Below are 24,106 nucleotides of genomic sequence, written 5' to 3'. Positions count from 1 at the left end.
AAAAGTTCTTAAGTAGAGGCATTGTTAGGTAGAGGTACCACTGTATTTAGATGAAAGGAACAGGTGTCACATTTAGTATACTGCTTTTCGGAAATAAGGAAAAGTAAACCAAAGCAGAAATTCAATGGAATCCCATGTTTCAAAGTTCATTTCAGTTTTACATAAACTCTTTAAGAAGCAGTCATTTGTAAGCAGGAGTATTGTATAAAATAGCTTTTCAAGTTTTGACTTATTTAGGACGATTGTTCCTCTGTGGGTAATCATACCACTACCACTTTTACAGTGTCCTTCCTGTTCCTCCAGTTCTGCTGTGATTATTTATTCATTTCATTTATTTATTAAACATATGTACCACCCGTCTCACCCTAGCAGTGACGCTGGGTGGTTTACAGCATAATAAAAAGAGAATACAAAATAATTACAAGAAACATTAAAGACAAAAACCCCCTAAGAGGACAGGTGACATGGGGTTGGGGATCTACTTTTGACCCTCACAAAGCCCTACATGACATCGGACCAGATTACCTCCGAGATTGCCTTTTGCCGCAAGAATCCCAGCGTCCAGTCCGGTCCCACAGAGTTGGTCCCCTCAGGGTCCCATCAGCCAGACAATGTCGGCTGGCGGGACCAAGGGGTAGAGCCTTCTCTGTGGGGACCCCGGCCCTTGGAATCAGCTCCCCCGGAGATTTGCACTGCCCCCACCCTCCTAGCCTTCCGAAAAAGCTTAAAGACTCATCTATGCCGTCAGACCTGGGTTCATTAGATCTCCCCCCCAACCAGTGAATGTTTTAATGTGTTGCGCAGATAACGAATGTCTTTTTAATTATATTAGAACTCTTAGAATTTTTAGTTATATTAATTGGATTCCATTGTATTATTATGTCTTTTGATATGTTGTGAGCCGCCCCAAGTCCCCGGAGAGGAGTGGCATACAAATCCAATTAACAAATAAATTGGAGAAAGAATGAATGTAAGAGCACAAGGGAATGTGAATGAATTAATGTATCTCGCCCCGCCACTATGGGATGGATGCCATCCATCCCAAAAAGTTTGTCCCTCCTGAACTGGAGCTTCTTTTGTGGAAAGTTAAACAGAGACTCACTGGAGAAGAGCTTAATGCTGGGAAAGACTGAGGGCAAAAGAAGAATGGGACGACAGAGATTGAGTTGGCTGGATAGAATCACTGAAGCAATCGGTATGAGCTTAAATGTACTCCAGAGGACAGGAAAGGCCTGGAGGAACATTGTCCATGGGGTTGTGATGGGTCAGACTAACTTAGCAACTAACAACAATAAAACACAGAGAAATGACTCATACCCCTGAGGTCCACAGTGAAAAAAATATGGAGAATTTGTACGATTAATACATCCTATTTCATGCACATGGTGATTGTGAAGGACACGTGATGGGCATGCTTCACTTCTCTTGACAATATTCATAATTACAACATACAAAAAAAAAAAACCTGTTAGCAACGAATGATAAATAAACCTGAGTCGGCCTTGTAGAAAATAGTTATATACGTCTTTCAAAAAGTTGCAAAAGGTGAAAACCAAAGAACTTTCCTCCTTTTTTAAAAAAACCAACCCTGCACTTTTACTTCCACCGACCTGGCTGACTCCCATAATTAAAAATTAGAAGCTTGCTTTGCTCTTTTTAAGCAAACACTGTTGATTCCTATCATCTGTGTAGAATCCTGCAAGCCACACGTAAGTATTTTAGGAGCTATAAGCATCTCAGAAGCCACAGATCACTTATTTCTGATCTGATGCATCTTTTAAAATGATCCTTTGCAAACAGCTGCCTTATTCTCCAACCCTTCGTGAAGTTGCATGGCATGCAAAAAATAATAATAAAATATATATTTTTTTTTTAGCAAGGGCATTGCTCTCCCAGTGAGGTAGCTTCCTCTGAGGAATGTACAACGTTTGGAACAAAACCACTCTTCACCCCTTCCCATCCATCCTGTATTGAAATCTCTCCTTTTTTCACAAGTTCGTATATGTCCTTAGTGAGGATAGTGAATGATTCTTCGACGTTTGTGGCTTCCTTGGCCGACGTTTCGATGTATTTCATGCCACAGGCGGAGGCTAATTCTTCAGCTTCCTCTCTCGTAACCTGGCGCCCCGATTCCAAGTCGCATTTGTGTCCCACCAAAATGAAGATAATCTGGAAAGGTTGAACGTGCATTTTCGCTTCGTCCAGCCAATCGTAGACGTGTTCAAAAGAAGACCTGTTTGTGATGTCAAACACCAGCAAGCCTCCTACGGAATTCCGGTAATAGGAGCGGGTGATCGACCTGTGAAATTAAAAGGGAGAGAGAAACTCAGCAGGAATATTGCACTTTTTAATGTGTACATTTCAAAAGCAATGGGGGGTGGGTGCGAAAAGTGACAACAAGTATCTGCAGGATCATGTTGCTTTCCCCCCCAAAATAATACATGTGCCAAGTTTGGCCTTGATTTGTGCTGAAATGGTGTGCAATAATGCCATACTTGCACCAATGAAGAGTTGCAATTTTTTTTACTACCACTGTAGGTGTGGCTTGCTGGCCATGTTACTCAGTGGGAGTGGCTTGATGATCATGTGACGGGAGTGGCTTAAAGGTCATGTGACTGGCGTAAAGGTGGCCAACTTGACGTCACTCACGTCAAGGGTTAGGGTTAGGGTGCCTGGCCTCTCCTCGCCTAAAAGAGATACAATATCCCTATCTATTTACTATTACTGAACATTCAAAATATACTATTTAATTCTATGTATACATGCCATATGTGTATATGCATGTTACACACAGGCACACAAAAATATACATTATCTACTATATGTTCTGCCGGCATGTTTCAACCGCCCGTAATTACAGGGTAATTAGTCCAGGAAGACACACACCACACAATAAAAGGAAAACCCAAAAGTTTTTATAAACAGAAAATGTCAAAGGGATTTTCTGGTACACACAAGGCACAGGTTAAATGCAATCCAATTGCTCACCCAATAACTGGGAAATTGAGTCCAATTCTAAAGTCCAGAGAGTCCACACACAATCTTGAACAGCACAAAAACCATGATCTTGACGAAACAATGAATCAGATAAACTGCCATGAGACTAAAACACCAGGTTGCACTTTTATCTGTAGCACTAATTACAGCAGCCCCACCCAACCACAGGTGGCCTCATTTTTTCTTGTAATCATCCTTCAGTTGTTGTCTCCTATGCATCAGTCTACGCATGCGTGGATGTGTCATTAATTCTTGTTCAGAATCCAGGGATGATACAGATGATTGATCTCCTCCTGGGCTATCTGCCAAACTCCCCTCTTCCCTGTCACTCACGCTTCCTTGGTCAGAGGAGACTTCGTTGGCAGATTCCATTGGGAGCAAAACGGGACTGCAGCATGTGGATGTCTCCCCCACATCCACCTCCACATTCCTTGGGGCAGGAGCTGGGCCAGAGCTAACCACAACTCTATATAAACTGTATGTGTATGTATACACACATATCACAGCTCTTCTAAAATTATACACGTTCAACCTCATTTACTGCAATAGGAAAAACATACCCAGAGCCCAGAAGGGGAAAAATTCAAAAAATTCAAAAAATTCTACTGGTTCTGCATACCTGACCATACCCATAGGAGCCTGTCACTGACTCACACGTTCTATGGATGCCAGTAGATCTGGATAGAAAACGGAGAATTCTATTTTCTTGTCCGGCTTGCCTTCTTGTGCAAAGGTAACTCAGAGTATCAATTCCAGCTAATCTGGGGAACTTTGTCTCCAGACCATAGGTGATGCTGGAATAAATAAACCAGCCTCTTAAGGAAAAAAACAACCTTTTGGATAGATATTTTCAGTCTAGCCTTCTGCCTAATTTCTCAACTTCTCTATGCAAATATCAAATAAAAATGAACACTGCTCAAAAAAATAAAGGGAACACTCAAATAACACATCCTAGATCCGAATGAATGAAATATTCTCATTGAATACTTTGTTCTGTACAAAGTTGAATGTGCACAAGAGCATGTGAAATTGATTGTCAATCAGTGTTGCTTCCTAAGTGGACAGTTTGATTTTATAGAAGTTTGATTTACTTAGAGTTATATTGTGTTGTTTAAGTGTTCCCTTTATTTATTTATTTTTGAGCAGTGTATTAGGCTCAGAATATTTGTTGCATTTCAAGGCTCCTTAGTCCCACTTCTACCCCAGGTTTTTTTTAAGTAGTTTTTTTTTTAAGGGACTCTAACAAACTGCAAATCAAAGCACCAGCCTAAACCACGATGTTCCTTTCCGATTATACTCCTAATTTCAGGATACACGCTGGAGGCATTATTAGAAAATGTTAGTGATGATTAGAAATTAGAATGGCAGTGGGGGGAAAAATGACTTATGATCACTCCTCACACTTTCTCCACAGTCACGAAACCAGAATGCCATTTGCAACCAGACAAACGAAGCAAAGTCAATGGGGGAAGCCAGATTTAAGCAGACAATGTGGATTCATTTAATAAACTGCAAATGATTTGCTTAAAATCAGGCATGACTCACTCAAAAACTGCCTTACTTAGCAGTGGAAATTCTGGTCCTAATTGTGGTCATAGCAGCCTTGGTGGCACGGTGGTTAGAGTGCAGTACTGCAGGTTATTTCTGCTACCTGCCGGCTGCTTACACTTTGGCGGTTCGAATCTCACCAGGCTTAAGGTTGACAGCCTTCCATCTTTCCAAGGTGAGTAAAATGAAAGGCCAGATTGTTTGGGATAATATGCTGACTCAGTAAATCACTTAAGAGAGAACTGTAAACTGCTATGTAACTGCTATGTAACTGTAAACTGCTATCTAGCTGCTATTTATTATTTAGATTTCTCCGAGACTCAGGGCGGCTATAAGTTGAGGACTCCTGAAACGTATATTAAGCTAAGTTGAAATGTATCGTAAGCTATTGAAGACCCACCTATGTCGTCAGGCATGGGGAAATTAAAATACCCCTGGGCTTATATTGTTTATGTATGGTATGATTGTGTTGCATGATTTTAATAATGGGTTTTTAGATGTCTTTTAATATATTGGATTTGTCACATTGTTGTTTTTCTTGTGAGCTGCTCCGAGTCTCCGGAGAGGGGCGGCATACAAATCTAATTAATACTAATACTAATACTACTACTAATAATATAATAATAATAATATGTCAAGAAAGGAAAATAAAAATGGACTTGTGGACCTGTGAATGACTGGTCACAATTGCTTAATGATGAGCAAAATATTATTTGCATGTATTCAAATACCATTTCCCCCCCTCCTTGATGCTTCACACATCCAAGACAATGGATGACCTATGATTTCTTCATAGGTCCAGTCCCATAAAACTTTTTCTTTTTTTTTAAAGAGGTTCGAGCCTTTCCAGCTTTGTTTCAGTCTGTTACTCTTCTATTGCTCTATTTTTATTATTGCATTTTATTATTATTTATTATTGGCTGCCTATTACTATTTATCTGCATTTTTAAAAAAATGTTTTCAAATGCTTTTAGCATTTGTTAGCCACCCAAAGAGTAACAAAGCTGTAGTTTCCCAAGCAGAAGAAGCCGGCCTTTCCCAGGAATGGAGAAACGAAACCACGAGCCTAATTTGGCTTACCATCTGTCTCTCAAAACCACCCTGTGGCTTTGCCAGCAAGAATTAGAGGCAGTAGCAAGTTACTACCAGTACGGTAAAGGACGGCGTACCAGTAATTTAATAATAATAATAATAATAATAATAATAATAATAATAATAATAATAAATAAATAAATAATAATAATAATAATAATTTATTAGATTTGTATGCCGCCCCTCTCCACAGACTCAGGGTGGCTCACAACAATAATAATAACAGTATACAATGTAATCTTCTATGTTTCTATCTTTTTTATTTATTTATTTTAATTAAAAATAAACTTTATTTGTAACACACAAAACAGGCATGCCTATCTTGTTGATTTCCTGCTTCTAGAGAATCCAGCTCCGAGCTGCCAGCTTGGATGCCCGCTCTTAAGCGTTAATGATGTTATCATGCCCCAGTGTGTACAAATGACACAACGGGTGACATGTGTAACATCTTCCCTCCACTGCAGGTGCTCAGTTTCAACTTGTAGTTTTTGCGGCCGACTAGTGTCCAGAGTGAAGATTGTCTCGGAGCATCATACAACAGTAGCGTGTACAACCAAGAGCCGCTGCCTAATCCTTGGCCAATCCATCGATTGCAAAGTTATGTCAGCAAATGCCTTGCTAACATTTCCCACGGCAGCGTGGCAGGGATGGACGAACCGCTCGGATGCTTCCCAGTTGTCCGATCTGAGTTTCTTTGGTTCCAAAAGGATCAAAGATGGACCAGAGCAAACAACCAAGCTCGCTTGTTTAAATATAACTTCTTGGGGGCAGCTGAGGCTTATGGGGTGGTGGCAAAAGAAATCATTTGATCAGGGATGCAGGCTGCTCTGCGTTTCAGAAGCCCAAGAGAAGCCGCCCTAGTCTATCAAGCAGAGACAAAAGTGTTTTGTTTCCTTGAAAAAAAAGATTTGGTTTAAAATAATATTAAAAAATGCACCCTCGTTTTGGTGGAGGCCTCTGAATGAATGCTGTTGGGTGGTGGGAGTGGTCTTTTATGTAGTGTGTATCTGTTATTGTTAAAAAATTAATAAAATTTATTTTAAAGAAAATTTTTCTAGCAGCAGAGCACTTGCCCTTCCACCCCCCTTAGTTGTACACGTTTTTACACCCAACATAAGCACAGAGTTCGGGTATCACAAATTCTATCTCCTCGGAGGGGAGTTACTAGAGGCTCAGAGACGAAGCCGCATATTCAAAGAGTGAATAAAAGGTTAGCAGCAAGCACGGAGATTAATGCGAGACTACATACACACAGGCGCATATATAGATAGACACGCCAGCGGCAAAAGTGGGCGTGGCCAGGGAGTGGCACTCTGCACATCCTCAGATGCTCCGGAGGGGTCGGGTATCCGTTTTACTATTTCTCCTCTGGACTCCGCTTTTGGGGGAAGGGAGAGAGAGAGAGCTAGAGTGGGAGGAAGGGAGAGAAAGAGGAAGAGAGAGAGATAGGGAGAGATAAGGAGAAAGAGAGAGAAAGGGAGAAAGATAGAAAGAGAGAGGGGGGAAGGGAGAAAAAGGGAGAGAGAAAGATGAGGGAGAGGACAGAGGGAGAGAGAGAGAGAGAGGGAAAGAGAGAACGAGGGAAATAGAGAAAGAGGGAGAGGAAGGGAGAGAGGAAGGGAGAGAAAGAAAGAAGGAAAGAGAAAGAGGGAGAGGGAGAAAGAGAGGAAGGGAGAGAGAAAGGGTGGAGAGAGAGAAAGGAAGAGAGAGAAAGAGGGAGAGGAGAGATAGAAAGAAAGAGAGAGAAAGGAAAGAGAGAAAGAGAGAGAAAGGAAAGAGGAAGGAGGGAGAAGGAGAAAGGGAAAGAGAAAGGAGAGAGAGGAAGAAAGAGGGAAAGAGAAAGGAGAGAGAGGGAGAAAGAGGGAGAGGACGAGAGAGAGAATGGAGGCGACGCCAGCTAAAGCGGGGCGGCCCCCGCCGCGGCTCTACCTGAACCTCTCCTGGCCCGCCGTGTCCCAGAGCTGCAGCTTGATCCTTTTGCCCGGCTCGATCTCCACCAGGCGGGAGAAGAAATCCACCCCGACGGTGGGGTCGCAGTGCATCGGGCCCGGGAAGCGGCCTTCGGTGAAGCGGTGCAAGAGGCAGGACTTGCCCACCGTGGAGTCGCCCAGCACGATCAGGCGGAACTGGTAGATCCAGATGGCCGCGTCCATGGCCGACTCCCCGCTGCCGTCCGCCGGCTGGCCGCTCCCCTTGGCCTGGTTGGGGCGCCTCCGCGGGCGGTGCCTGCACCGAGCTCCGATGGCCCCGATCCCGGGCATTGGCGCAGCAGGCAGGGAGGGAGGGAGGCGCCTTGGATCTGGAAGACTCGACCCCAAAAGCCGGAGGTTCCCCCCCACGCACACACCCCGGGCGGAGGCGGCTGGGGCTTCCCCGCACACCCCGGCGATCGATCGAGGCTGGAGACCCCCTCGACTTTCTCCGCCGTCCCGCCCGCCTTGCCACGCTGCTTCCCGCTCGCCGCTTCTTTGTTCCCGCACACGCTGCCAGTTGCCAGGTGGAAGGCTGGGGGGCAGCGGTGGGAGGGAGGAAGGGGGGCTGTTTTCTCTCCCCGGTGGGTTGCGGGAGGGAAGAGGGGGAAGAGGGGTGGGCGGGGCTTGCCCAGAGCCTTTCCCCCCCCCTTGAAATGAGAGGAAGGAAGGAAGGAAGGAAGGAAGGAAGGAAGGAAGGAAGGGGAAAGAAAAAGGAAAAAGAGAAAGAGGAAAGAAAGGAAAAGGAAAGAGAAAGAGAAAGGAAAGAAAGAGAGAAAGAGGAAAGAAAGGAAAAGGAAAGAGAAAGGGAAAAAGAAAGAAAAAAAGAAAGAGGAAAGAAAGAAAAAGGAAAAAGAGGAAGAGAAAAGAAAAAAGGAAGGAGAAAGGGAAGAAAGCAAAGAGGAAGAAAAAGGAGAAGGAAAGAAAGAAAAAGGAAAAAGAGGAAGAGGAAAGAAAGGAAAAGGAAAGAGAAAAGGAAGGAAGGAAGGAATAAAGAAATGAGATGAGATTAAGGAAGGAAGGAAGGGAAAGAAAAGGGAAAAAGAGGAAAGGGAGAAAAAAGAAAGAGAAAGGAATGAAAGGAAAGAGGAAGAAGGAAGAAAAAGAGAATAAAGAAAGAAAGAAAGAAAAAGGAAAGGAAGAAAGAAAGAAAGGAAAAAAAGGAGAGAAAAAGAGAAACTGTTCATTCTTGATTGATAGGTGGGATATATCATGGGGTCAGCTTTTGTGGGATGGCAGTTAGCAGGGCTTAGTGTCTTCTTGTTCTTCTTCTTCTTCTTCTTCTTCTTCCTCCTTCTCCTCCTTTTCCTCCAGTTTTGATCTGTGCTTTGATCTGTCTTTCATTAGCCAAGAGAAGGCACTTTGTATATGCTCAGTCATTACTTCAGCAATCAGTCCAGAGATCCTGGGAAGAGGCTCAGCATCTGGGATTGGAGGCCTCAGGAAAGCTTTCTCAGTCCATCACCCAGCACAATATCAGGAGCTGGCCGACTTGGTCTGGACCATTTCTGACTGTTGAAAAACAAGAGCTATGACTTGGACATTCTGACATGTGCCAGAGCAGCTGCGTCATTACGGACAAATTCTCCACTACAATGTTGGCAAATGTAAGAATCCTGGGAGTTGAAACTTAAACTTTCCAAGGTTGAGAAACACTCATCCAGTAGTAGAAGTGGAAAACAAAGGAAGAAGGGATGAAAAAGAAGAGCAGAACAAAAAAATTAGGATGCTAGGGCAGGCGTAGCCAAAGTCGGCTCTTCTATGACTTGTGGACTTCAACTCCCAGAATTCCTAAGCCAATCATGCTAACTCAGGAATTCTGGGAGTTGAAGTCCACATGTCACAGAAGAGCCAACTTTGCCTACCTCTCCTCAAGCAACATGAAAATAGCCTGCACCTTGCAGAGGTGGGAATGCTGTCTACTGTGATCCAACACATCTGGGCACAGGGGCACATTTGGGAAGGTGTATGGGAGGACTGGAGATCAAGTTCCATGTCAGATTTGTTTGTTTGTGCATTTTGCTTGCTTGTTTGTTTATTTATTTATTTACTTATTTATTGTTGTAGTTAGCTCTGGCCCAGCTCCTGCCCCAAGGACTGTAGATGTGGGGGAGACATCCACATGCTGCAGGCCTGTTTTGCCCCCGGTGGAATCTGCTGATGAAGGCTCCTCTGACCAAGAAGACATGAGTGACAGGGAGGAGGAGAGTGGGGCAGACAGCTCAGAAGGAGATCAATTATCTAGCTCCTCCTTGGATTCAGAACAAGAGTTAATGATACAGCCACGCATGCGGATAGCGATGCATAGGCAGCAACAACTGAGAGATTATTATCAAAGAAAACGAGGCCACCTGTGGTTGGGTGGGGCTGTGGTAATTAGTGAGGCTGCTATAAATAGCAGCCTGTGGGTTTGGCCATTGTGGAGGATTATCTGATCGTTGTGTTTCGTGACTGCCTTGCTGACTTAGACCTTGGTGTGCTGATTTTTCCCCGCTTTGAAACTAAACCAGAGCAAAGTGTGTTTCACTTTGTGAAAGAAGAAGGACTGTGAATTGCCTCACAGCTGCAAGCTAAGTATCTCAGAACTGTAAGGGACTTGTACAAATTACCAGTTTGTTTGGAGACGAGTGCTCTTTGCTATAGAAAAAGAGGGCTTCGTTTATTTGCATTTTCGGTATAAAGAACATTGTTTTGAATTGTCAAACGTGTGTGTGTGTGAAATTGTATCTGTGCATTTTCGGGAGGATTCTACCAGAGAGCTCGACAGAACATTTATTAGATTTCTATGCTGCCCTATTCCTTGGATTCAGAGCAGCTCCCAACAAAGTGATACATGACATGTAGAAATTTAAAGTGTAAAACATACTAAAACCCCAATGTCATTAAAAAAAAAACGCCAGTCACTCATACTCAGGCAATCAAACATTAATTCATCCATTGGCCGAGGCTAGGTGTTAATTTTAGCGGCCCCAAGCCTGTCGGCAAAGATTGGTCTTTAGATTCTTACAGAAGGCAGGGTGAGTGGGGGCAGGGTGAATCAGGGTGGAGTTGGTTCCAAAAGGCCGGGGCCACCACATAGAAGGCTCTTCCCCTAGGCCCCTGCCAGTCGACATTGTCTAGCTGACAGGACCTGGAGAAGGCCCACTCTGTGTGACCTGACTGGCCGCTGAGACACAGGAGACAGGAGACGGTCCCGTAAGTAATCTGGTCCGATGCTGTTATGGTTAGCTCTGGCCCAGCTCCTGCCCTAAGGACTGTGGATGTAGGGGAGACATCACCATGCTGCAGGCCTCTTTTTGCCCCCCCCCCCCTGAAATCTGCTCATGAAGGCTCCTCTCACCAAGAAGACATGAGTGACAGGGAGGAGGAGAGTGTGGCAGACAGCTCAGAAGGAGATCAATTATCTAGCTCCTCCTTGTATTCAGAACAAGAGTTTAATGATACAGCCATGCATGCGGAGAGCGATGCATAGGCAACAACAACTGAGAGATTATTATCAAAGAAAATGAGGCCACCTGTGGTTCGGTGGGGCTGTGGGTAATTAGTGAGGCTGTTATAAATAGCAGCCTGTGGGTTTGGCCATTGTGGGGAATTATCTGATCGTTGGGTTTCGTGACTGCTTTACTGACTTTGACCTTTTGTGTGCTGATTTTCCCCCGCTTTAAAACTAAACCAGAGCAAAGGGTGCTTCACTTTGTGAAAGAAGAAGGACTGCGAATTGCCTCACAGCTGCAAGCTAAGTATCACAGAACTGATAAGGGACTTGTACAAATTACCAGTTTGTTTGGAGACAAGCGCTCTTTACTATACCAAAAGAGAGCTTAGTTTAAGGGACTTTCCATTATAAAGAACATTGTTTTGAATTTTCAAACGTGTGTGTGTCTGAAATTTGTCCCTGTGAATTTTTGGGAGAAGTCTACCAGAGAGCCCGACAGAACAGATGCCATGTGGGGCTTTATAGGTTCATAACCAATACTTTAGTACATTTCACTACCTTAAAAAAAAAAGCCCACATTGCATTCAGCATCATAAATCAACATTGTCCACGGTCCAATAATTAATAGGAGTCTATTTTTCCCTCCTGCCCTGATTCATCATCATTGCATCACAAGTTGAACACTTCTTTTTTGTTGCCGTGTAATGGATAGCGTGTGTGGGCAGATCCTTTGGCTTTTGCCAACATACGCTGGCAACCCATGCCGCTGTTTTTAAGTAGGGAAGAAAACGGCTAAAGGCAGACGGAGCAGAGGTTAAAGGCAAGGGAGCTATCCGTTCAGCACCGGGTTGGTGCGCCTCGCTTGAAAACCGAATGTGTGCTCAGCAAGAAAACACAAAGTCTGTTTTCCGAGGACAAGTTGGTTGCACGCCTAGTAGAAGTGTCTGTGTGTGTTTGTGTTGGGGGAGAGCGGAGAGAAAGAAACAGCAACCTTCTGAGAAAACTGGAAGCAAAATCCAAATTGGCTTCACGTTTTGCAAGCTGGTATCCTCAGCTGCACTTTTGAATTAGCATGCAGTAAGAGAAGGACCATTTCTACATCAAAAGAGGAACAGCCATTAGTTGACCACTAAAAGGAAAATTAATCATCATCGGTCACTTGGCTGTACATTTATTGTTGCCTCGGGCTGTGGGTCTTGAAGCTGCTTTAGGATTTTCAACAGGGAGTTTTATATATATATATCTACAGCAGCACGAAGCTTACAACTTTAGCCTGATGATGGTGAATGTGATTTCACCGAAACATCGCATAGACACTCAAAATATTACACAGGGCAAAACCCGAACTCAGAACAATCTACATATATATATATATATATCAAGAATAGTCCTAAAAATGCGAGTTCCAGGTACATACGTGAATGATGAGGCAGCAGCCATCTCGATCACCGGAACATAGAAACTTTAATAAAACCACTTAGCTTTCGTTAGCGTGCTGCTAACTTCGTCAGAGTTTTAAAATGCCATGGGAGACAAACATCTTTATAAAGCAGACTGAGTAATGCTTTATAAAGATGTTTGTCTCCCACGGCATTTTAAAACTCTGACGAAGTTAGCAGCACGCTAACGAAAGCTAAGTGGTTTTATTAAAGTTTCTATGTTCCGGTGATCGAGATGGCTGCTGCCTCATCATTCACATATATAGATAGATAGATAGATAGATAGATAGATAGATAGATAGATAGATAGATAGAAAGAAAGAAAGAAAGAAAGAAAGAAATGTGGGATTTTCACACACCACAAAACTATGATTTATTTAACCATAGTAAATAATAGCTTATTTAGTAAATAAACTAAAATTGATTTGGTTTCCATCTCATACAAAACTCTGAGATGTCATTTATAGACCACATTGATCAGATTAATGCAACCCATTAAGCAAGCACCTTATGGTTTAGTATAGTATATTGATTTAGCTTGGAGTGGGGAAGAAGAGGAGGAAGATTAGATGTTTGTATTATGTCTACATCATTTACCTAGCATATATAGTTGGCCTTTGTATCCAGGTCCAACTTCGGTATAATAACAGTTAGAGAAAAGGATTTTTTTTCCCAGCATGTTATTTTAGTTTTGGGGTGTTGTTTTTTTTACTATGAATCTTACTAGACTTATCAAATAGAGGCCAGAAATTAACCTGTAAATGAAAACATATCAACTTTTTGACTGGTTGCTGTTCATAAGTGGCCTCTAGTGGTAGTAAAGAACAGTTCCAGATATAGGACATCCCAATTTTTGTGTTCATTTTTGTTATGGGGATGAAGGTTAGAAACCTGCCTCTTTCTCAGACAGCTTGTGTAAACGCTCACATTCTAATTCATTCATTCATTCATTACTTGGCTGCCCATCTTACCACAGGGTAACTCGGGGAGCTTCTAATATTAAAGAGATAATACCTATACCAGGGATGGCAAAGCTTTTTTTGCTTGGGTGCGTACGTTCGAAATAGCATGGGCATTTGTGTCTACACCCGTAATGCAATGCCCTGTGCTGACAATGAATTGTTGGCCCATAACCAGTAATGGGTAGCCAAAAATTTTACTGCCACACTGTGGGTGTGGCTTATTTTGTGGGTATGTCCTAATGGTCATGTGACTCAGTAGGAATGGCTTGCCAGCCATGTGACCAGGTAGGAGTGGCTTGAACAATCATCATCGTTCAAGTGAACTGTTAAGTCCTCAACGTACAACCTTACCAGTGTCGCGCGCTGGGGTGACAATTTGCTTCGTGTTTCCCGCGCTCTCCTTCCTGGGTCGCCCCCCCCACCTCAGGCTGGGTAGCTAGGCGAATGGGGGCTGCCAGAAGCATGAATGCTGCCAGCGCCACTTCCACCCATGCTTTCTGTTTGCACCTCAGGTAGGAGGTAGCCGTGTGAAGCTGGAGGGGAGCCGGGCAGGAGAGAGGGAAGCTCGTCCGAGGCCAGGAAGGAGGAAAGAGGAAAAAAGCAAGGAGCGCAGATGCAGCAGCAGCAGGGAAGAAAAGGAGAGCTGAGCCGAGACTGGTAATCCAGGAAGTGACAGTCGCCGATCAGCTGGAGCTGTGCACACATCTTCATTTCCGCCAGTGGAACTGCATTCCACCCTGTCCTGCCTGTTGCCCACCCCGGCCCATAACCATCATTAATGACACAGTAGCACAATGGTTACCATAACTGGGTTTTTTTAAATGCAATGGAAATGTCTTTTAATTACTATCTTTCTTTCACTGGGTTACCAGTTTTGCTCTTGGGCTTTAAAAAAATAAGTCTAACAAGATATTGTTTCTTCGTTTCACCATTTTTTGAAAGAAAGGGGTTACATTCCTTCTGGATTTCACGTAGACTGGAGCAATGATAAAATAATGTAAACTGACCAGTAATGGGCAGCCAATTTTTTTTACTGCCACACTGTGGGTGTGGCTTATTTTGGGGGTGTGGCTTGATGGTCATGTGACTGGGTAGGAGTGGCTTGCCGGCCATATGACCAGGTGGGAGTAGCTTGAATGATCATCATCGTGCAAGTGGACTCTTAAATCCTCAACTTACAAACTCACCAGTGTCGCTCTCTAGGGTGACAATTTGCTTCGCGTTTCACCCGCTCTCCATCCTGGGTCGCCCCCTGCCTCACGCTGGGTAGCTAGGCAAATGGGTGCTGTTGTATCTTGAAATGGCTACCTTGTATTTCCTGTAGATAGTTTGTTCCGTCTTCCAGCGCTGTCTGAGCTAAAGCAGGAAGTCGCTCCTGATTGGCTCAGATGCGGCTGGCTCTTGCTTTGGCGGGAGCCGCAAAAGTATAAAAGAAGTGGTTTCTCCAAGCAGAGTCAGTCGGTACTAGCTGAATTGTCACTTGCCTTGCTGAGCTGTCACTTGTTCTCTGAGCTGAATAAAAGGTACCGATTTGTTTGAACCCTGTCTGTGGGTCTACTTCACTGGCGACGACGAACGGAAGAAACCTCGCGTGCAACATGAGCAACGTCCAGATCGGCCGGGCTCCAGAATTCTTCGACCCCGAAAAAACGTCCTGGGACGAATACCTGGCTACCTTCGAGATCTTCCTCGAGGCGGCAGGAATACAGGACGCCGACGCCGATCGCAGACGGGCTATTTTCTTAAATTACTGCGGCCCAGAAATCTGTGGCCTTGCCCAGACTCTCACCGACCCGCAGCCAGCAAGAACCGTCGCTTGGGACGTCCTACAAGCCAAGCTAGCGAGCCACTTCAAGCCGACCAAACCAGCCATGGTTTTTCGGCATCAGTTCTCCATGATGGCTCAGAAGGAAACAGAATCAACCAGTTTACAACGCGACTTCGGACGGTACTTGCACAATGCAAGTTTAAAGACCCGGAAGCTCGCCTCACCGATGCCTTGGTTTTCGGCATGAGAAGCGCCACGGTGAGGAACAAACTCCTCACCGAAGACGAACCGACTCTACAAACCGTGATTAAACTAGCGCAAACCGCAGAAGCCGCCGACGCAGCGGCTAAGAAATTAAAAGAACACGGAAGGCGAGAACTCATCGCCAAGATTGACTCCGCGTCTCCCCGCGCCGAGGGATCAGACGACCTCAGCCAACCAGCTCACAACGTGGACAACTGCTTCCTGGTACAAGACCAGCCAAGACACCACAGAGCTACTCACCCCCCAGCCCCCTGCGCCGGCTGCCGAGGGAACCACCAGCGCCATCGATGCCCCTTCCGGGACGCCACATGCCACCGCTGCAACCGTCGAGGCCACATCGCCATCGCATGCAGAGCATCGGCACCAGAGGAAACATTATCCACACCGCACCACCAACGGCCACAAAACCAAACGCCCCAGCCGCGAGAAAACCGACCGTTCCGCTATTCGGGTCAAAGGAACTACTCAGCCGCTAACCGCGACTACTCAAGAGGTAACACTCAATTTTCCGTGAATAACACGGCAACCAAAAAAGGGGGCAAAATTGTTATCTCGCTGTTACTTAACAACCAACCATGCTCGATGGAGCTTGATACAGGGTCTAAGTATACCATTATGCCATGGGAGAAGTTTAAACTGTATATGCCTAACCTGTCTAAATCTGATCTAAGGCAAACCTCTTTAGTAATCAGAGATTTTCAAGGGGGGGTAATCTCGGTCCTGGGAACAGCAAATGTACCTATTGTATTCAAGAATGTCAAATGTACCCTACCCATGCTCATTGTCACAGGGGCTAAGCACTCTCTCCTGGGTTTGGCTTGGATGGAACCTTTGGGGATTGAAATTTCTGGTGTTTGTACTGTAAACTGTGATAATATGCCTAACTTCGTGCAAGAGTTCCCTGAAGTGTTCAGCCCCACCTTGGGATCGTATAAGGGGCCCCCTATATCATTTTCTATTGACCCCAAGGTCCCACCAGTCCGGCTCAAACCTCGCAGGGTACCCCTCCCGCTTCTCCCCAAGCTAGACCTGCAGCTAGATAAACTTATAAGCCAAGGTATTTTGGTCCCTGTGGAACAAGGGCCATGGGAAACGCCCATAGTTACGCCTCTAAAGCCAGATGGTTCTTTAAGGGTTTGCGCTGACTATAAATCCACCCTTAATAAGGCTCTCCAACATCACCCCTACCCCATCCCGGTGGTACAACAACTCCTACACTCCCTGGGGGAAGGGAAAAGGTTTGCAAAAATCGACCTCGCGCAGGCTTACCAGCAGCTTCCGGTCGATGAACAAACAGCAAACGCACAAACGATTGTAACACACAGGGGGGCTTTCAAATGCACAAGGTTACAGTTTGGGGTAAGAATAGCCCCAGGGATATTCCAGAGTATTATGGAACGCCTATTGTCAGGGGTAAATGGGGCCATCCCATATTTTGATGACATCTTAATTGCAGGGGAAAACCAAGAACAAGTAAACAAAAGAATAAGGGAAGTACTTAAGAGGTTACTGGATAAAGGCTTAAGGATCAAGCCTGACAAATGTGTCTGGGGAACCAACAGTATAGAATTCCTGGGATATAAAGTGGACAAAGAAGGTATCCACCCCACAACAGAGAAACTGAGGGCCATTAGGGAAGCCCCAGAGCCACAAGATAAGAATGAACTGCAGGCATTTTTAGGCCTCCTTAATTTTTATTCCGTTTTTTTGAAGCAGAAGGCAACAGTAGCAGAGCCTCTACATCGTTTACTCCAGAAGGAAACCCGTTGGACCTGGGGGAAAACTGAACGTGAAGCCTTTTTCCAAGTAAAGCAATTATTAACTTCTAAAAGTGTGGTAGTCCAATACAGTACTTCACTACCCATTAGGCTCACGTGCGACGCTTCACCGTACGGCGTAGGAGGAGTCCTAGCTCACGTTCTGCCTAATAATACAGAGGCCCCAATCGCATTCTTTTCCAGAACCATGACCAGCACAGAGAGGAATTATAGCCAGTTAGATAAAGAGGCTCTAGCTTTAGTGGCAGGGGTGAAGAAATTTCACAATTACATTTTTGGAAGAAGTTTTGAATTGGTTACAGACCACAAGCCCTTACTAGGCCTGCTAGCCCCCAACAAGCCCACTCCGCCATTTATGTCTCCAAGACTGATCAGGTGGGCCCTTTTCCTCTCAGGGTACCAGTATGAACTCACCCACAAGGGGGGGGAAGGAAATCAATCATGCAGATGGCCTCAGTAGGTGCCCCATAACAGACTTAGTGGAGGACCCTGCTCCTTCCACAGATGTATTAATGATAGAGCTCGAGGATAACCCACTAACCACGGCCAAAGAGGTAGCTGCACACACGCAGCAAGATCAAATCCTTAAACAAGTGGTCAACTGTGTACTTAAGGGATGGCAAAATGACTCTGTGAAACCTGAATTGTATGATTTCAAAACCAAAAGACTTGAGTTATCATATGTAAAGGGTTGCCTGCTGTGGGGAGATAGAGTGATCATCCCCAAAAGCCTAAGGGTAAAGGTACTCAAAATGTTACATGTGGGCCATCCTGGGATTGTCAGGATGAAGAGCCTAGCAAGAGGGCATTTATGGTGGCCAGGTTTGGATGCTGATATTGAAAACTGGGTATCAAAGTGTGACCCATGCCAAGAATCACGGCCCAATCCCCCCAAAACAACTCCAGCAGAGTGGGAGCAGCCTGCTGGGCCTTGGTCAAGAATCCACATTGACTTTGCTGGTCCAGTGGGATCCCAGTATTTCCTAATAGTGGTTGATGCGTTCTCCAAATGGGTGGAAATAATAGCAATGAACAACATAACCACAAGTGCCACCATCAAGGTATTGAGTAGACTGTTTGCCACCCATGGTTGCCCGGATATCTTAGTGTCTGACAATGGGCCACAGCTAACAGCCAGGCAATTCGAATTGTTCCTAGACGGCCTAGGGGTCAGGCATGCCCTCATCTCGCCTTACTCGCCATGGGCTAATGGCTTGGCAGAACGTTACGTTCGTGTGGCAAAGGAGGCATTGCGCAGGTCAGGCCCTGGGGATGTACAACAAAACTTGGACCAATTCTTGCTCACCCAACACATCACCCCTAACTCTCACACACATGTAAGCCCTGCAGAGTTATTAATGGGAAGAAAATTAAGGTCACCACTAGATAGGTTGAACCCAAGATTCTGTGTTAATAATCAAATGTTTGTAAAACCTGAAAGAGAAATGTACTTGGGACAAAATGTATATGTAAAAAATTTTGATGGAGGTGTAAACTGGATGAAGGGAATTGTTGTTAAACAAAATGCACCAAAGACTTATATGGTAAAACTAGAGGATGGTCGACTGTGGAAACGACACATCGACCACATTCGGAAACGAACAGAAAATCCTTTGCCACAAACCGCTGACATGGACTCTCCCCCTTCAACAGACTTTAACACATTGCCCGAATTAAGAGACACGCAAAGGAACTTATCGGGCCAGGGAGAGCCATCCAGCGACGCCGAGCCATCCTCCTCCTCCGAGGTCCTCGTTGGGCCCGCCAGGCCAAGTCCACTGCACCGGGAGAACAACGGCGAGCCATCCTCCACAGTCGGTGTCGAAGGAGAAATTGAACTGCGCAGGTCAGAGCGAGCTTCACGGAGACCCCACCGATTGGACGACTTTGTCACATGGCTATCGTGATGGATGTGTCCAACTATGAGGGGAGGGGTGTTGTATCTTGAAATGGCTACCTTGTATTTCCTGTAGATAGTTTGTTCCGTCTTCCAGCGCTGTCTGAGCTAAAGCAGGAAGTCGCTCCTGATTGGCTCAGACGCGGCTGGCTCTTGCTTTGGCGGGAGCCGCAAAAGTATAAAAGAAGCGGTTTCTCCAAGCAGAGTCAGTCGGTACTAGCTGAATTGTCACTTGCCTTGCTGAGCTGTCACTTGTTCTCTGAGCTGAATAAAAGGTACCGATTTGTTTGAACCCTGTCTGTGGGTCTACTTCAGGTGCCAATCAGCTGCTGAGAAAAGAGGGGGGAGGAAATAGGCCCCCTGCAACTCCTGCCGGTGCTGGTCTCCCTGCCGCTTTCCAAGGAGGAGAAGGATGGGAGGGGGGATCGTCAGCTCAAGCTGGGCACACAGCTTCATTTCCTCTGGTGGAACTGCGTTCCACCCTGTCCTGCCTGCTGCTACTGACCTAAATAGATCAGTGTTTTTCAACCAGTGTGCCGTGGCACACTAGTGTGCCGCGAGACACGGTCAGGTGTGCTGCGAAGAAGGAAGCTCAGGTTCTCATCTCACAACTTCTTCCTGAGAGAGAGAGAGAGAGAAAGAGAGTGAGAGAGAGAAAGAAAGAGTGAGAGAAAGAGAGAAAGAAAGCAAGAAAGAGAAAAGAGAGAGAAGAGCGAGAAATAAAGAGAGAGAGAAAGAGAGAGAGAGAAAGCAAGAGTGAGAGAAAGCAAGCAAGAGAGAGATAGAAAGAAAGAAAGAAAGAAAGAAAGAAAGAGAGAGAGAAAAAGGAGAGGAAGGGAGAGAGAGAGAGAGAGAGAAATTAGCAAAGGGGGAGGAAAAAAGAGAAAGGAGGAAATGATTGAGACAGAGAATGAGAGGAAAGAGAGAGAAACAAAAGAGAGAAAGAGAGAGAAGTGACTCTTGATTTAAAACATATGATAAAAACACCCAAAAACTAAGAGAGAAAACCCCCCAGCCCTCACCTGTTTTTGGAAATGGTTCAAGAGTATGTATACACACACACACACACACACACACACACACACACACACGAGGGGGAGGAGACAGGGATGGAAAAAGAGAGGAGAGTGTCTTAGAGTGTCGTTTTGTGTCCTTTTGGTTGGTGGCGTGCCCCAGGATTTTGTAAATGTAAAAAACGTGCCGCGGCTCAAAAAAGGTTGAAAATAACTGAAATAGATAACTCAGAAAAAAAAACTTATCAACATGACTCACAGAACAGCCCAAGTACATATTCCAGTAGATAGAAATTCCCTGAGAATAGGCTCCAGCATGAGTCCGAAACTTCAGAAGATTAAATCTCCAGTCCTGGTGGCTGACCAAAATTCGATCTCTCAATAAAAATTATGCCTAAACCAGCAACTTTCTATTCACAAGGCACATGTTCCTCCTATTTGTAGCATTAACTGATATAGCATTAGAAACCAAAAGGGTGGTAAGAAACGAATATGTATTTTAAAGCATGATACTTCGTTTGCAAGTATGTGCGTTTTGATGCTTTAACTTTACATATGAATTTTAACTTTGCACAAGTACATTTTATACAAAAGTTAAGTCTAGGAAGACTTATCCATATGAAGTAAATAATCAATAGAATAGAATAGAATAGACTTCTTTATTGGCTTAGTGTGTGTTGTGGTTAGCTCTGGCCCAGCTCCTGCCCCAAGGACTGTGGATGTGGGGGAGACATCCACATGCTGCAGGCCTGTTTTGCCCCCGGTGGAATCTGCTGATGAAGGCTCCTCTGACCAAGAAGACATGAGTGACAGGGAGGAGGAGAGTGTGGCAGACAGCTCAGAAGGAGATCAATTATCTAGCTCCTCCTTGGATTCAGAACAAGAGTTAATGATACAGCCACGCATGCGGAGAGCAATGCATAGGCAACAACAACTGAGAGATTATTATCAAAGAAAATGAGGCCACCTGTGGTTGGGTGGGGCTGTGGTAATTAGTGAGGCTGCTATAAACAGCAGCCTGTGGGTTTGGCCATTGTGGAGGATTATCTGATCTTTGTGTTTCGTGACTGCTTTACTGACTTGGACCTTTTGTGTGCTGATTTCCCCCCGCTTTGAAACGAAACCAGGGCAAAGCATGTTTGAACAAAGGACTGTGAATTGCCTCACAGCTGCAAGCTAAGTATCACAGAACTGATAAGGGACTTGTACAAATTACCAGTTTGTTTGGAGACAAGTGCTCTTTGCTATCCCAAAAGAGGGCTTTGTTTAAGTGAATTTTCATTATAAAGAACATTGTTTTGAATTTTCAAACGTGTGTGTGTGTCTGAAATTGTATCTGTGCATTTTTGGGAGGATTCTACCAGAGAGCCCGACAGAACAGTGTGATTGGACACAGAAGGAATTTGTCTTGGTGCATATGCTTTATACTTTATTAAAACAAAACGGTGGGAGGACATAGTGGTAAGGTTGTCTAACGGTAGGACATCTTAACCTTCTTTCCATACTAGATAACTTGAAATCTGGTACCATAGCTGCTCAGTCTAAAATCCATTTTCTTCAATTGGCTTAGAGTTTGAGCAGAAGATGGGAGCACATTAAGCATCTGGTTCACATATGCTTTAAGATGAATCAAATCTCAGTTGCTGCCTAAGAAACAGCACTTCCAAAGGAACAAACATTTAAAAGGATTATAAGCAACAATAAAGCAAAGACAGCAAAGAACGAAGTGTTGACTAGGGTGCTTTCAGAATAGAACGTTCTATCTATTCAACATTCAGATCCAAGGAGATGGTGTTAAAACATAACAGATCTTAAGTTCTTTAACTTTATAGGAAAAACAAAGATGCTAGATAGGGATACCTGGCTTGGTACCAGTACATGTAACAACATTTAGAAGTCTTTGTGGACCATCAGTTGAAATGTACAAGCAGTGTTGTACAGCAGCTATTAAGGCTAGTGAGATATTGGGCTGCAATAACATCCAGATCACGAGAAGTAATATTTCTACTATATACTACATCTGGAATACCTGCATTTATTTCTAAGCACCTCACTTTGAAAGGGCCATGGAGAAAATTACAGGCAAACTAACAGAATTATGAGTTTTCTGGAAATTAAGTCCCATGAAGTTGTTTCAGGAGCTGGCCATTTTAGGATGCACTGTGGTTCTCCCTGTTGAATATTCATTAGCCGTATGTAAATAGTTGAAGTATTAACGTTTGAATATGATTGGTTGCAAATTGACCTGGAATTTTAAGTTATCGTCAGTTGGGTTTTTGTTGCAACGTAATGTCCAGGCTACTGCTGTAAGACACTATTGTTGCCCCGTTTGGCTTTTAGCAGATGGAAATTCCTGTGTATTGCTGAAGGGCCGTACTCAGGTTTAACCTATGCTAAAGTCCAGACGATCCCTAACCTAAGCACATTCCACAAAAGGCATGGTTCGGCAAATTCCTCACTCACTCACCTGTAGTGTTGTACCTTTCCAATTGGATGAACTTTGCTGCAGTATTGTACAATCATTTTGTATTGGACCTGGCTTGTCACATGTATCCTATCCTCTAGATCAGTGTTTCCCAACCTTGACAACTTGAAGATATCTGGACTTCAACTCCCGGGATTCCCCGTTGGCTGGCTGGGGAATCCTGGGAGTTGAAGTTCAGATATCTTCAAGTTGCCAAGGTTGGGAAACACTGATCTAGATGTTTGTTTATAATAAAAGGAGCTCCCTTGACCTTAATCAGGGTCGTCTCACCTTGAACAAATTCATGTCTGTGCCTTCTGATTTGGAGAACCCCGAGGCGACCCACTAGGAGCGGGGGAATGTCTGCAGGTTTTGAGCGGGAAGAAACAAAGTACAGTAGCCCCTCACCTATTGCTGGTGTTACGTTCCAGACCTGGCCGCGATAGGTGAAATCCGCGATGGGGAATTTATTGACTGATAGTACTTATTTAAGTATTTATATTGTAATTGTTTGGTAAGTTTTCATTGTTTTAAGTGTTTATAAACCATTCCCACACAGTATTTATTTTAGATACAGTATTTAAATACAGTATTTACAATTTTAGATTTATTTATTTTTTTGAAAAACCTGCCGATCGAGTTCGGTGGGCTGTTTAAATCTGCCAATCGACTTCCTCAGAAACCCGCGATGAAGTGAAGCCGCAGTAGGTGAAGCGCGCTATAGCGAGGGACTACTGTATAAAAGCTGTAACCAGAACGTTAGTTCAGTTAGCGCCTGAGTTCCTAGCGTTTAGAGCAACATTGTGTTTCAGAACTGCTTGAGAATAAAGAAACTGTTAACCACTCGTGAAGCCTCGTTCTTTTCACTCCCCTCACTGTTTATTTATTTATTAAAACTTTGAACTGTATGAAAACCCTTCTGATTCATACATTTTATGATTCTATGGAAGGAAAAGTAGAAATATTACAGAATTGTAGTTTGAATAGATATTTTCTTTGTCTTAACAAACCGTTGCTGTTTTCTGACAGCCATTTATTTTTTGTTCAATGGATTTAAATTTATTTAAATTAAAACAACCATCTACAAATCTTTCAAACCAGGTAACTTAATAGCGCTAGTTGTGCAAAATAGCTCAGGCATCAAGTACTGTAACAAGTTCTCTTTAAATACTTCTAATAACAATATAGAGTTGAAACGATGGGGTAAAATGCACAGTGATGTTTTGTTAAAACACATTATGTGAAAAAAATATTGGAATTGTTTCTAATTCCAGTAAGAGATTATGGGCATCTGAAGTGAGGATTGAAAATTGGAAATGCATTTGGCTTTCAGCCCAGCCTAAATGTAACCTCTTCCAAACTATTTTTTTACCAGCTATATTTAAGGAGAGGACGAATGCTGATGAAAGAAAAACACTATACAGTAGTACCTCTACCTAAGAACGCCTCTACTTACGAACTTTTCAAGATAAAACCGG

The 24,106-nt window shown here is 44.1% G+C and overlaps 1 protein-coding gene across 1 annotated transcript; it reads right to left on the bottom strand.

Annotated features, from left to right (window-relative positions):
- Window positions 1–1,872: 1,872 nt before the first annotated feature.
- On the bottom strand, window positions 1,873–7,898 carry RAB39A (RAB39A, member RAS oncogene family). Its single transcript, XM_070751680.1, has 2 exons — window positions 7,567–7,898; window positions 1,873–2,299 (listed from the first exon to the last, which is right to left on the bottom strand). The coding sequence occupies exons 1-2, from the start codon at window positions 7,896–7,898 to the stop codon at window positions 1,873–1,875; spliced, it is 759 nt and encodes a 252-aa protein (XP_070607781.1).
- Window positions 7,899–24,106: the final 16,208 nt, after the last annotated feature.

The sequence above is a fragment of the Erythrolamprus reginae genome, chromosome 4, assembly GCF_031021105.1.
Source record: "Erythrolamprus reginae isolate rEryReg1 chromosome 4, rEryReg1.hap1, whole genome shotgun sequence".
NCBI classification, from domain to species: Eukaryota; Metazoa; Chordata; class Lepidosauria; order Squamata; family Dipsadidae; genus Erythrolamprus; species Erythrolamprus reginae.
Note: the sequence above shows the minus strand (reverse complement) of the source record. Positions and strands in the feature narration are given on the sequence as shown.